The sequence below is a fragment of the Lytechinus variegatus genome, chromosome 7, assembly GCF_018143015.1.
Source record: "Lytechinus variegatus isolate NC3 chromosome 7, Lvar_3.0, whole genome shotgun sequence".
In the NCBI taxonomy this organism is placed as follows: domain Eukaryota; kingdom Metazoa; phylum Echinodermata; class Echinoidea; order Temnopleuroida; family Toxopneustidae; genus Lytechinus; species Lytechinus variegatus.
Genome location: NC_054746.1, coordinates 8,668,551 through 8,683,959, shown reverse-complemented (window position 1 = coordinate 8,683,959; position 15,409 = coordinate 8,668,551). Strand labels below are relative to the sequence as shown.

Genomic DNA, 15,409 nt, shown 5'->3' with positions numbered 1-15,409 from the left:
GCATTCTGGGTATGATATTATGAGAGATGACTGAAAGCCTTGCTTTATGACTAGCCGCTGAAAGATGGAGGAATGTACAATATGAGAAAACGCTCATGTGCTTGAAATGACTTGTGCTGACAATTATAATACACCCAAATCATAATGCACCCATTGAGCTACATGTATGTTGTTGAGAGATGTAAGGGATCAGGGACATTGATATTCTGCGGGACAAGTGACAATCTCTTGACCTGCTTTTATGATAATTAGTTGAGATGGCTGAATAATGTGCCTCGTGTCTCTGACTGATGGTCCCTGTCGGTCCCGGGATACAGCGGGCAGGAATCATCAGTGTTCGTAAATCTGCATCTTATTTTGTTCCTGAACTCTGGATTACCTTTTTCCACGCCCCTGGGCAAGGGCTTGTTTCCACTGCTACTTGTGTAAACACAAGTCTCGTCTGTTCCTGTGCTTAGGAAACATGAAATGTGATGATGAAACATGAGAGGCATCCTTAATATATCAAAATCCTGAACCAAATTGTAATTCAAATTATAATTGACCCTGAATGGTCAATTTCATTATTGTCTTGTCTAATACCTTACTCTGTAGAATTAGTAAACATAACGTACAGGCCTATATGGACGTGAATTCACAAACATGATTTTGAATCTGTACACGTGGTTTAAATCCATGTTTATGCAGATATCAGGCTTTAATTATGATTCATTCAGCATACCAGTAGTTATTGATTATATTTAATTGAGTTATTGATGATGTGTTTAATGTTATACAGTACAGTAGACCGAGAATGTAGGCTTACTTTTATAGTATGTTCCTGAGCTGAATGCGTATTCACACTGGATCACCATAACTGACGGTTTTGTATCGTTTAATAGGACAGTGAATTAAGAGTGACAGTTGGAATTGCTCTGTGATGATGAATTAAATGGTTAATCCGATAGATGAGTAGTTCCACATGGACCAATCATCCATTACTGTCTTTGCCTCGCTTTCACTTTTCCAGATTTTAATTGTAATTGTGAATGTTAAAATTGCTCATGCTACCGTTGCTCATTCCATTGAGGAAGCATTTGTTAAGACCTCTTGTTTTGAATATTATGAAGAAGGATTCGTTGCTTGGAAAATTTTTTAATAATGTTTTAATAATGTGGGGCATTTTGTCATCTCAAATGAGGTATATCTCTGGTAATATTTCTACATTTCATGAAGTGAATTCTATTGATTCCTAGGGAATGGTATTGATGGTGAATGAGATTTCCGTGATGAAATTTCTATTCTCCCCCTTTTTTAAGAGCATTTGAGGAAGCGATCTTGGTTTCATTGCATTTTCTACCCTCTCACATCGATTCCACATAATAGATTGAAATCAGAGGACTGAATGTTGTGATTACGAGTGAGAGAAGAAGGAGACGAAAGCTTGTCAAAGGGAAAATGTTCATTAGGAGATTGTCTAGGTTCATCTGGGTAGCAGTGATCTCTATCAGACTCCCCTCATCCTAACCTTTCTGCACCAACGCCTCTCCCTCTTTCGTGGCTGATGAGAGTTGATGAGAAGATGCGTGGAGTGGGGCATGGTGGAGGGAGATGTTTGAATCCATTTTATGCCCATTCTATGTTTGAGAGTTTGGATGTTGACAGCATACTACTTGGGAGTAATTCCATGAAACTTTATGTCATTGGTTTTCACTAATGAATTTGGTCTTGGCCAATCATTTGCAATTATTTTAGTGGCTTATAACAGTTGTCTGTTAAAAAAAAATCTCTGAAAAAAGCTTCATGAAATGCTCCAATATATTAGACAATCTATACATATACATGTAGGGAAAGATATTCTTGATTCATGTTTTGAAGAAGCTTTGAAAAACCACTACTTAGATTGTGATGTGATTCTTTAAAATTCTTTTGAACTGTAGCCCTCTGAAAAATAACCTTTTTTTGCCAGTCTCTGTAAAATATTCCCCTATTTTGACATTGTGTATGTACATGTAGGTCAGATACTCTGTGATTGAAAAGCGAGGCCTTCCTCACAGTAAACCAATGACTTAAAATGTTAATGGGGAGAGGCAATTGAGGGAAATGGTAGGGATATTGTTGGATGAATCCAGTCAGAAGTCATTGGGGAAGTGAATGAAGAAGGATGAGGTTTTAAGTTAGGTCCCCTTAGAGAGGGATAAGTAGTGATCATTGGTAAGAGATAAAGGAATTACCAAACATGCCACTATAATCAGAGGTTTTTTTTTTACTCTTTCAGTAGGTGGTTTCAGACGGGAAATTTACCCCGATCAGAAAATACCAGGTATTTTGGTAATGTGAAAGCAAACTACGCGTAATTTCCCCGAAAGAAAATACCCGCTAAATAGTAGGTACTTGGCGAAATTATGAGAACTTTCGCGGGGATTTTTCCAAGGTCGCAGGTATTTTGGCGATGTGAAAGCAATTTACAGGAACTTTTAGCCCAGCGTGTTGTTGGGCATCGTTGAGCGCGGGAGCTGTGGGTGGATACTGGGCTTGTGATTTTGAATCTCGCGCCTTGCCTGCTTATCAGACCATACTGCGCATGCTCGTAACTTCAGGAACTTACCCCGAAGGGTATGTTTCGGGGCGGTGTGAATGCAGGAATAATTAACGGATATTTTTTAGCATATAGATGTTCTCGTAATTTAACGGGGATTCTTGTGATCGAGGCGGTTTGAAACCACCTAGTGTGTCTTTGAATTCTTCATAGGTGGTTTCAGACCGCCTCGAAGTTCGTCAGTTCCAGGTATTCTCTGATTGGGAAATTTACCCCGATTAGAAAATACCAGGTATTTTGGTAATTTGATAGCAAACTACGCGTAATATCCCCGAAAGAAAATACCCGCTAAATAGTAGTTACTTGGCGAAATTACGAGAACTTTCGCGGGGATTTTTCCAAGGTCGCAGGTATTTTGGCGATGTGAAAGCAAATTACGGCAACATTTAGCCCAGCGTGTCGTTGGGCGCGGTGGCGTGGGTGGCTGCTGGGCTAGTGATTTTGAATCTCGCGCCTTGCCTGCTTATCAGACCATACTGCTCATACTCGTAACTTCGGGAACTTATCCCGAAAGGGTATGTTTCAGGGCGGTGTGAATGCAGGAATAATTAATGGGTATTTTTTAGCCCAAAAAAGTTCTTGTAATTTAACGGGGATTCTTGTGATCGAGGCGGTTTGAAACCACCTCATATCATGGGTAACCTCTGAAGTGTTGGCCCAGTATTGCCTTTCAACATAAAAAAAACACTCATGTATTACAAAGAAATATGTCTGTGTTAAACCAAAAACCCAAAAGGAATGGCTCTACTTTACTTACACCAGATGGAGATGATGATGATGATGATGAAGATTGTGATAGTAATGGTGGTGGTTATGATGATGATGTAATAATCAGGAAAAAATGATGATAATGAAAATGAAAAAATGAAAATAATGATGATGTATTTAGTATTTGTAATTAAAAGAATAATTATAGATTTAGAAAAGCCTACAAATCTGCCTATAATACCTCCTTCCAAAGACAGACTTTATGTTTCCTTTTGATGTGTTAAAGGTAAATGCTAATGGATTCTGTGATGGTTGAAAGATATTTTTTTCTTTGCAATAACAAGGTGGTACACTGCATTTAATCTCAAAGTCAAAACCCTCTGCCTTGATAAATAGTGGGGGTATATAGCATATGTGCAGATCCTATCTCTGAAACTATAGACCATTGGAATGCAACTTCATCTAAATACATCAAGTTCGGAGCTGAAAAAATATACAGAGATGTGATAACAAAAGTCCAATTTCAGATATTGATCTTGTCAGAAGGTGCATTCGTAAAGCCCCCTTGCATCCTTAGGTCAGGTCCTACATTTTCTTTTGGGACTCTGGAATGTCTTCCTACCACCCCCCCATGGCTTGTACCTCAAATTACAAAATGGACGTGTTTCAAAAATAGTGGGTAGGATAAACGAAATTATCTTGATGGGTGGTTGGTAAATCATAAAAAAATATCTTTTTAAGTAATAAAGCTTTTTTCATAATTCAGAATAATTATGATTAATTTTAGCAGCATAAGGAATAGGGGCCTATGCTTTGCATTCAGTGGGTTTACAACTTCTGAGTTTATGTTGCGGCAGTGTGTATGCAGTTCAATCTTTGTGTCAAAATTATGACGGTTGTAATTACTAGTACATGAAAACTTGCAGAGGTCGACCTTCAGGAATTGGAATATTTGCCTAAATTGAAGCAAATTCTTCAAAAACCAGATTATAAAAAACATGTGTTAAATACATGTACACTCTTAAAACAAATCAGTAAAATTGACTAGACCAGTAGTCAGCTGGGTGCAACTGATATGGCAATCACTGATAATCACATTTATGACATATATTCTAGTCAGAAATAACTCTGTTCTGGTAAAATACGACTAGAAAATAGTCAATTATGACGAGAATAACTGTTGCACCCAGCTGAACCTTTTAACTAGTCACTTTTGACTGATTTGTTTTTCGAGTGTATAGGCCTAACTCAATTGTATTTCTGTGGTCCCAAAAGACTTGACTTTGGCCAAGTTACTGTACATATGTAAACTTGTAGGTATAAAGGATTACAAAAAATTTAAAATTGAATAATGCAATGTTCAATAAAAGCAAAAACAAAACATGAAGTTACTATGATTGTCAATGACTGTGATTGATGCATCAGCAAAAGGTCAAGAGGAACTGGAACTACCTTGTTGAAGGTAGCAGAATTCCTCTCACAAATCTCGGCATCAATCATCGGATCTAGATCCAGCTAGACAGGTCCTGTCATATTTCCTGTTCATACTTCCATTCAATAACTAAATAATAACGTTGTCCTTCCCTTGTCATTCATGTCACTCTCCTGGAGTGAACCAGGCAGCTATTTTCAAACTGGAATGAATCTGAATATTGAAGTTACACTTTGTAAGATTAGGAAAACGAATGCTGATAGAAATGGAACATTGTTTGTGAATATTGAAATGAAGGGTTTTAGAAGCAATATTTTTTTCATTAAGGTCATCTATAAGGAAACAACAATTGGAAAGTCTCTATTCCATGTGTATGCTTCATGGAAATTTCATTGGTTTGGCAAAATATTGGATGGTATGAATATTTGACCCACCCACAATTTTTTATTCATCATTTGTCAGTTTTGATGAATTTTGTCAAATTATTCATGCAATTGTTAACCAGTGTGCAAAATATGCATTTTCTAATGCTTTGCTTTATAATCACTGACTTGTGTATCTCTTTTGTTGTAATATCAAAGCTTTAGATTTGTTGTACAATTATTGAAGATTTAGGCTACATGCTATTTACAAGCCTGGCTAGAATTATGCGCAAGGGGTGATGAGAAATGGAATAGATGTACACATGTAATCCTAGACTTGAATGCAGGATTATCTGACACAGTTTGTCTTTTATACTTGACATTGTGTCTTCAAAACAATGATGATCTGAATGGAAGGATCCCCAGGATTCTCCGAAACTGAAACTTTGAATTTGGATTCTTGCCTATTATGACTACTTACATTCACAGTTTTATATTACAGAAGGTTTCGCAATTCAAATCATTGGATGTAGAATTGTACTGTAGATACATATAGAACTAAGGCTAAAAATGAAACTGTGTTATTATGGAAATATGTCATTTATATAATGAAAAGTAGACTTTCACCTTTACATCCATTCTAATGTCTCTTTCTGTAAGAGATGGCATTGGCAAGCATGTACTTTATACATCGTATATAATGTATGTTCTTGAAGTATTTTTATTCATAGTAGCTTTGTTTTTCAGCCTTATATCTTAGTTTTCTTGCAGTTATTATTACTTGAGCTTTTTTACTATTTAACCTGCATTGGAATGTATGATCTATTCCAGGAGTCTATTTATATTTATATCGTACTCAAAAGAGTGCTCATTTCATATTATCAAATCCATATGTCATACCTCATTTGCCACCTGTTGGTTTTGTACAAAGGAACTTATTTACTGTGCCTACTGCTTCAGGTAAATGTACAGGTCATAGAAAATAGTGGAACCTTACCTTCAGTTTGTCATACTCCATTGGACCTTTTGATTCTTTGTTCCAATCAGTGACATTGTACCGTTTTTACCAACAATGCATTTTATTGGGCTGGTACAATTTTATGGAAGTTCTGGCAGCCAAAATGTTGCTATTTGTATCCCTAAAACTTGAACAGAAATGCCAGTTAAGTAACATTTTAGCAATCTATGCTGGTCTAGTAGATGAGGTCAAACATAATCCAATAGAATGACTACCCAATTGTTTTTATGTGAATAAGAGTATAGTCTAGTAATAAGTCTAGAAAAATAGGTTTATTGCTCAGAAATGGACACAATGAACATGTTAAAATATTTCATTCCAGTCAGGTATCAGTCTTTTTCAAAGCAATAAAAATACACTCTGCTTTGTGTAAGTGATCTTGAGAGCAATAATTTTCAGTTAGATTTATGACTCCACAAAGTTGCATGTAGGATCATACATCGGAATTTAACATTGATTTCAAAGACATTGTCATGAAATTATTGTAGACCTCTCACAAATAAGAATCCTTGAAACCTTTGATGTCATGCTTTCAGATGATTTCCATAAAAATGAAAATCTTGTCTAGGCATACTAGTGAACATATTAAGCAGGGATTCAGTGTTAGCCAATGTTAAAATGCTTTTAAGGAGTAGGACTACTTCCTGCGAACATGGAAAAGAACATAAATGTGAAGCACTTCATTGCAGGAATTCTGTTAAGTGGTTCTCTGCAATGTGAAACCATTTGGATTTAACAATATTTCACAAAATATATTAAGTGTGTATAAAGCTTTTATACAGGTTTCAACCCTTATCTTCATCTGTTCTATCCAGAATTTGCAAGGTTTGCCTGCAGCACAATTTATTACAAGAGGAGAGGGTGCATTTTAGTTCCTTTATGATCATTTCTGTATAGTACGTTTTTCTCAAAAGCCACACATCAATTAAATTATTAAAGATAAATTCCAGTATTGGTAACGATCTCAAAATGACTTTTTACAGAATCTAATATAATGACCACCCAAGTGTCTGGTTGTATGAATAAAAAATATGTGCCGAAGGATTCTGGAAGAAATTGTGTAATTGCTGAGAAATAAGCAAAATAAGCGCGGATTCGGTCACTTCCGTCGGGTCTTTATTCCAACAATAATGATACACTGTCCCACGTGTTCCTATCTGTGTTGGTGATCTTCAGTGTGAACATTTTTCAGCGTAGATCTCAAGATTTCACAAAGTTCAGTTTATGTAACTGTACCAGATCTAGATCCTCGATGATATACTGACAATTAAGCCTGGTTTTACAGACTTTCTCATGAAATCAGTGTTTACTGCAACTACTGGCATTTCTCTTTAAGATAAATCATTTTGACTGGATTTTTTTTTGGGGGGGTTGGGATAGTGGGTGTTTGCATTGAATCTATCAGTTTAATCATTTCCTGACTGTGACAGATATAATTAAGATTGTGAGAATGATTGTTATTTGTAGGAATGGGATTGGTTTAAGTTGTCATGACAAGAAGTACTTTGTCATCTCATTTATGCATGGATGTAAATACTCATGATGTTTAATATGAAGCCTCATCATTACTAATCAAGAAACTGTTTGCATCATCATGAGCAGTTGGGCACATAATAATTGAGCATAGTTTCCCGGGGTTGAGCTGTCACACACACTTTTAGATCGAGAACATGATGATAAAACATAAAGCTTGGTGATCAACAAGAACAACTATTCATTGCAAATATCTGCATGTCAATTTCTTCTCTGTCTCTTGTTATATTTTTTTCATGACAGTGTCTTCTCATTTTTTTATGAGGGAGGGGTCAAAATGAATTCATTATAAGGCCAGAATGAACATTGATACAACATTACTCATTTCTAATCATAATTTCAATAATCATGGAAGTTTAACCGGCTTATAGCACTTGAAAAATTAATCTTTCTCAATGATTGATTTAACTTCTCCAACACCTTAACCATGGATGTGCTACTACACTTGCAAAAACACTGGCTTTAACTCTCCATCGTCTCTTGCCTTGTATCACCTCAGGAAATGCTTGACCAGCTGATCGTGATGAAGCTTCCCAACATTCTGACCATCGCCAAGGAGCCGCTGACCGAAGAAGCTCTGAGGGAGGTCCAGAAGGTCCTGCTTCTCATGCTGGGGTGTGCCGTCCAGTGTGAACAGAAGGAACTCTTCATCGAAAGAATCAAGCTCCTTGATCTGGACGTGCAACAGGATATTGTCCTTCATATTCAAGAGGTAGGTGACCAAGAACCCCCCATGGGTTGCCTGACATGGCTCAACTGAAATAGGTCACCTGACGCGGGTCACATAACAAGTTCCATGCCATTTGCTCTGGCGATTATTACTACATTGGAAAATCTGCGTGTTTAATAGCCAAACATAAAACCTAACTTCCAAAACTAAGTAAACCCTAATTCAACATGCTTCTGACCCAAAAATTCTATTACAATCCTTACTCTTACCCAGTACCCTCTGAGATATTAAGACCGGAGCACATGTCATGTCACCACATTTGTTCACTTTCACACTTGTTTAATATCAACTATGAAATCACGAGTGATAAACCAGCTGATACCATCATTGGAACCGAACAAAGTACCCTTCCACTTTTGAAAAGTACTGTTGATCTATGCTGTGATGAACTTTTTTACTGTTAGTATTAGAAGATGGATACAAAAGAGTATAACCATATTATATTTTGACAATTTTGACGTTTACATGTACTTCACCCGTACCCTCTGTGAGGCATGTACAATAAAGCCAACCTCTGTATCGTCATTGCTGAGGGGCAGAGTTACAGCAGCTGTGTATGTATACCACAGTCACACTTGCGGACAGACTGTAGACCAACCAAATCTATAATACTATTCCCAATGATATCGGTTATCGGTCGGTTTAGAGTCAGTATTGTTAGTGCGACTGTAGCGTTAATATGTAGTTATACTGATGTCATGACTTTCCACAGTCACACTGGTGATACCGATTCTAGACCGACCAAATCTATTACTTTATTACCAATTTGATTTGATTTGATTTATTTCTGCATTCACATCAGTATCAGAATTACAAAATACATATATACAATATTTACAAAGTTAATACATGATTATAACAAAATGATAAAAGTCGCATAGTATAAATATTGTAAATAAATATTAACAAAAAAGATGTGTTATATATTTTTTCAAAACAAGATTATAAATGAATGCAGGAGACCGCCATCGTGACATACCAATGACATACCATCGGTTGGTTTGGAATCAGTTTCATTAGTGAGACTGTCGCATAATATTGTAAAACTATCTCTGGAATATGGGGGCAAGGGCTGGAGAAACAGATGCTGCTTGGTAAAACCAAATTATTTGTCACTCAGGAGAGGAAATTGGCTCAAGCATGCTGCCGGAAAAAAGGGTGGAGGAAAGGACAGATTTTCAGTCAGAAGGGTTATGACAAACTTACATGATGTAGCTACATTTATCCCCTGATAGAAAATTAACCCTGAGCTGCTTTTTAGTATGTAGCTGAAACATTCATGTCAGTGTTTGCGTTGCCAAGCATTCGTCTATGTTTTATTTCTTTATTTGCTTTTGTCTGTTTGCTCCTTGAACTGGGTCAAGCGTTAGATTAGGTTCGCAGTAAGCGTCATTTCCATAAATATTGACTGATTTGAGCAAACTTGGTTTGCAAACAAATTGAGGGAAAATTCAACTCAGTAATGATATTGCTGTGGAAATATTTTTCTGCTGATACTACTAGGAAATTATTTTTGTCCTCTCTAATTGGCTTAACAAAACATTCATTTTACATTCAACTTAAGATGCATAACGAAATTTAAAATGACCTTATATATTTTTCATAATACTATGACCCTTAAAACCTCACTAAAAACACCGTTTCAGAAGTAGGGCATGAAATCTGTAATGTATCAAAGTTTATCACTCACAATAGTTGATTAACCTGTATCTGTCGCAAGATAAGGAAACAAGGCCGCTCCAAAAGAGAATGCAGAGGTAAATAGATACCATTTACATAAAATGAAAATGCAATGGGTGTGCTAATGTTTTCCATAATGGTTGAGAATAATAAGTAGTAATAACCAAACTCAATATCATTATACACTCAATTATTAAGAGAAGATATACATGTAATGGAGGTTAAGGGTCTGAAATGGTATGGAAGAGGACTCTTGGTTGATAGTTTATTCGTTCCTTTTAATAATTAGTCTAATTTACCTGCTGATTTGTGGTCATCAGAGCCCAAAACATGTCATCAGCATGCTTATCGAATAAAATTTGCCATCTGATGAGAAACCCTTCCCCTTGGAATCGTCGCCATGGCAATACCTTCCATCTTCTTAGGCCACACCTCTTAGCCTCCATCCATTAAGGTTGATGACTGATAATAGAGAGGGAGAGAGAGAAAGACAGAGAAGAGGCAGAAAGAAAGAAATAAAGAAAGAAAGAAGAGAGTCATTTATTCTCATGAATGAGGCTGGGTTTCATGCCTGTGATGTATTATGCATTACGTGACACTTTACGTTTCGTAATGGTTTGCTGAAAAGAACGTGATCTAGGGGGGATGATAAACAGGATTAGATATCAACACCTGCAAGTTAGGTAGAAGACAAATGATGAATAGCCTATGGTGATTAGTCAGTCAATATTAAGAAGTTCCGCAGTCCACTGTACATTGTCTCATGTTTAAGGTACCCATTTTATGAATATTCTTGATTTTAACTTTTAATTGTGAATGGCGATGAATGAAATATACTTTGGGACACTCTTTCAAGGTTTCTGAATGATCAATTTTCATTAATTCACACAAGAATTAGACACATTCATTTTGACTTTAAATATCATAACTCATTAGATTAAGGTTAAAAAAATGTAAAAAAAATATTCACTACTCACAGATTTAATATCTATATTCATTTATGTGTAAAAGATCTTTGAGATAACAAATATGGCCCCAAACTGTAAGCTAAGTGATTTTAATCCCAAGCCCACAAATAGATAAAACATGATCCAAGAACATGATCAACTACCCACAAAGACTCATCAAGAATTGTATTTTACTCTATTTCTTATAGGTGACGGACAATTCTGAGAATGTATTCAACCTGGAGCTGGGTGAGCTGAGTGATCTAGACCAGGCTCAGAAGGAGATCGTTTCTAAGAACATGATCAATCATCTACGAAGGCTGGCATCAGAGAGGGATGACTATTCAGAGGTAAACTCATGGTTAATTGCCACTTGGTCTACACACACTTGGTCTATTTTTCGTTTAGTCTCATCCAATATGGTCTATTTTTCGATAAGTCTCATCCAATATGGTCTAAACATAGGTCGACTTCAGTCAGTTCGGCTATTAACTATTTGGTCTCATTGACCAAATATCATATTTTCCCATTTATCTCATTTTCAGTTAGGCTGTTCCAGGAAAAAAATATTAAATGGGGGCTCCGGGCAATTTTATCTTGAAATGCTCAGAAGAGCTCTGGAATATGAAAATTAGCCGCGGAATATCGCCGTGTTCTTTGTAAAGGCTCTTAAAGTATTTTAGATTTGAAAACTGGGCTGTCTGGCCAAGGATTACATGTTGATAGATGTACCAGGGCCCAATGTATTTAAGTTACCATTAAACTTTGCCATCCAATAGTCTACCAGTGCTCCACAACCAATTGGATGGTAAAATAATGTTGTAGATTATATTCACTGTCTGTAACAGGGACAAACAGTCATGGAATTTCATACCAAGGAGTCGGGAGTAGCTCCCTGCTCAGATGAGAACCCAGAGCAAGTCAGGTCACCTTGCACACAGCATGTCTTCTCTCATTTAGGTGTAAATCTTCCATGTGAAGTAGGGATACATCGGATTCCCCATTTACCAACATGAATCAAAGTCGGCAAATAATGTCTTTCCTGGTGATAATCCCAACACACGCTCTATTTTGGGACGTTTGACTCTGCCGAGCCAGTAAGATGATACGCCTGCACGGGTGACTAAAGCTTCCTCTCGTGCCCCCTTCTCCAGAAACGATGAAGAGACATTAACTCCCCAAATCAAGTAGGCATTCCCACATTTAGAAATATTAAAAAACTGCATGTACCTCAACCTCTATTTTTTTGTGCATAAGTTTTGAGGGTTATTTCCTTTGTCAGTGTTTGAATGAGATCTGAATTGCAGACACAAATTGCTTTGACATGTTCTATACATGTATATGTATGATCGAAGCGCATAGATCTTTTTCCATGTGAGATGTTAAAGACTTTGATGAATTTATTTTCTTGTGAGATGACACAAGAGTCTGTATAGGCATCCTCTACTTCACCCAGATCTTTCATTTTGATTTGTTGGGTTGATTGGGTGTCGAGAAGGTACTGATGTTGTCTTAACTTCTCAAGTGTGAACATGGCCATGGAAGTCTTTAGTCCCATCTATGATTCATGGCGTCTGTATATGTCAGCTGGATCAGCAGAGAATTGTCTTTCCTGTGGGACAGGATCCGCAGAGCCACTGTGAAGCATCGTTTCCTAATTGGCGATGGCACAGTTCAAGGATGTGTCTCACAGAAGCCCTAGACCGTGGCTCAAGCTCTGCAAAGCTCCTGGCCGCCCTGATGGTCATTGATGCTTTTAATGAGGAAGAGCATTGAATGCTTGCTAATGAACACCCAGGTTTATGAGAGGGTGTCTCAAGAATATTTCCTCCCGAACTGCACTTATTGGACATCCAATACTTGTCTCTTTCCCTTGTCCTGTATACTTTGAAGGGATTCAGGAGGAATCGTTTCCATCATAATAGGGCTTGTTCCTAATATAGCTCTAGCTGAAATCTAGTGATCAGAATATTGTTTATGAATTGAGATAAGAATAAAGCTCCATGGTCTGTATTTGATGCAAGTGATTATATCATGAAAGTTTGATTTTTTATGTTGATTGATGAATTCAATTCATCAGTCATTTCATATTTTCATTTTTTAATCATATATTTGCCCATTCATTTAGGCCTACAACTTGTATAGATTATAAGCTAATACATAAGAATGTTTTCAATTAATTTTAATGAAAATGATTTATTCCTTTAAAAGCATTTTGATAATAATTTAAGTTGATCAAGATTTGAATCCTACATGTGTTTTACATAAAGGAAAATCTTTATTAATCTAATCCATGAACATAACACCATAAGAGGAAAAGGCATTTCTATTTTACACAAAAACATGAACAGTCATGAAAAATCTTTCTTATTATATAATTCACATAATTTGCATTAGCTGTAGACCTACATTGAAGGGCTTGCAAATACACAAATAGAAATTGGATGAATATGGCGTGCATTTAAAGTCTTGAGTTTGTTTAACTTTTATGCAGTAGAAACACCCTCAGTACCTCAATTCTTGTTTAATTCCAAACAATTCTATGCATCCTTTCTGCAATCGGGATGAGTCAGTGATTACATTCTGAATGTTGTCTGAAGTTTAAGCTCTGAATCTTCATCCAGGTTGGTTGCGCATGACCGCATCATATGGCTCGTCTCTCTCTCTCTTTCTCATCCAGGAAATATGTCACAGGAATAATCTAATATCCGTTCCAGTATCTTCTTTCATATCATGCACAAGTAGCCCAGTTGCTTCGGGAGGAACAGGCATAAAATACTTTTTTTTCCTATGCATAGGCATTAGCCTATTAATTGAAAACTGGACTTATAATTTTGAAGAAGTGTCTCCCAGTAAATATCAATTTACTTTTTTTTTATTACTTATAGTCAAACTTTTCTTGAACATAATAGAGAAAATGCAATTAAATTCAATCTTTTTCACAAAAATAATTGGTCAGTGGTCTATATTCTGGAAAACTCTAGCCTGTCATCTGTTGGATTATCTTTTCTAATTAATCCAAACATTTAAGATTAAAATGAAATGAAATGTAATATTTGGTGTTGCACTCTGTGTATCCTCATACTGTTGCATTTAATTGCAGACAGTTTGTGTATACAGGAAGGATACACCTGATACTTATTTGTCAGATATCTCCTAAATCTTTCCCAAGAAGGAAAAGTGCCTTGTAGATTACTATAAGTGCCTAGCTGTTGGATTTTTATCTTTTCGCGGTACATAGAGATAAGTGAACATTAGTGACAATTGCTTCCTTCTAGACAGAAGGCAAATAACAATAATTTAGGAGGGGTATGTTTTTTTTTGTCTCTGCTGCATGGCAGGAACAAAGCATATTTACTGTTTTCCAATATCTCCATCTATTGGAATGGATGCATACACACACTCTAAGTTGCAGGGATTTAAAATAAACCCAAGTGGACTGTAGTTAGGGACCATTCATATTCGAGATTTAATCCTAAAAGAAAACAGATGTCTTTAAATCTTAAAAGGATTAAACTTAAATTCCCTTGAGATTAAAAAAAAAAAGTTTAGGGTTCAAACTACATCCAGAACTTGATTGGTCCCTACACTTCACTACAGTCCATTTTGATTGTAATTCTCTGTAATTTAGAGAGGAGCAATTGACTAGAATTCTCCAGATACATATATTTGTACCCAAACTTTCGATATAAAGTTCAATGACAGGCAAGATGGGGATAAAAAAAAGAAAGGGATGGGTGTATAGCAGGAGATAAAAATTCTGGTTTACTCTTTCTGTATATTTACTTCAGATAAATGTATTATTTTCAATAAAGCTATTTCCAACATGTCTATGTGGATATACCTGGGCCTCCATAGCACAAAGCTAGGGGATCAATCTCATCTTGGAGCAGATTTTTTACAATTGATCATACACAATAATCGATGCATTCAATCAGAGAAATCAACCCCATGATCAATTAATAGGCTTTGTGTTAATGGCCCTTGCACGGTGCCTATGAAGTTTATACTCTCGATTTCCAGTGAATTTGTATCTTTGGATGAGGTATATTGCCCAAAAGTGCGTTGCCATAAAAGTCAGTTTTAAGTATCTGGAATACATCAGTTGTCAGGAATATACTTTGTAATGTGGCATTTCTCCCTGGCATGAGGGACCGTACCATGAATTTTGATGTCAATTCAGATTCTATTGACAAGGCCTATATCGAGTAATTTCTGTCCATAGGGGCCAAAATATGAATTTTGATGTCCATTTAAATTCCAATGAATCATCGTGATCATGCAGGTGGTCTGCCAGCTGAAAATGCTTTATTGCCCTACATGTACATGCATACATGTATATTTTGGCCTGCATTTTATTTTCCATCACTTCAAAATTGCTGTAAGATTTTTGTCAGCCTCATGTTTTGATTTGAAAGCTT

General features: G+C 36.4%; 1 protein-coding gene across 5 annotated transcripts in view; it reads left to right on the top strand.

Moving 5' to 3' along the window:
• Nucleotides 1–15,409, top strand: part of LOC121418367 (girdin-like) — a 90,551-nt gene that overhangs the window by 33,753 nt on the left and 41,389 nt on the right. For all 5 annotated transcript variants that reach the window (XM_041612195.1, XM_041612193.1, XM_041612194.1 and 2 more), the window contains exons 4-5: nt 8,131–8,343; nt 11,198–11,338. In XM_041612195.1, the coding sequence (XP_041468129.1) occupies nt 8,131–8,343; nt 11,198–11,338 (354 nt within the window). The remainder of the gene's footprint in view (nt 1–8,130; nt 8,344–11,197; nt 11,339–15,409) is intronic.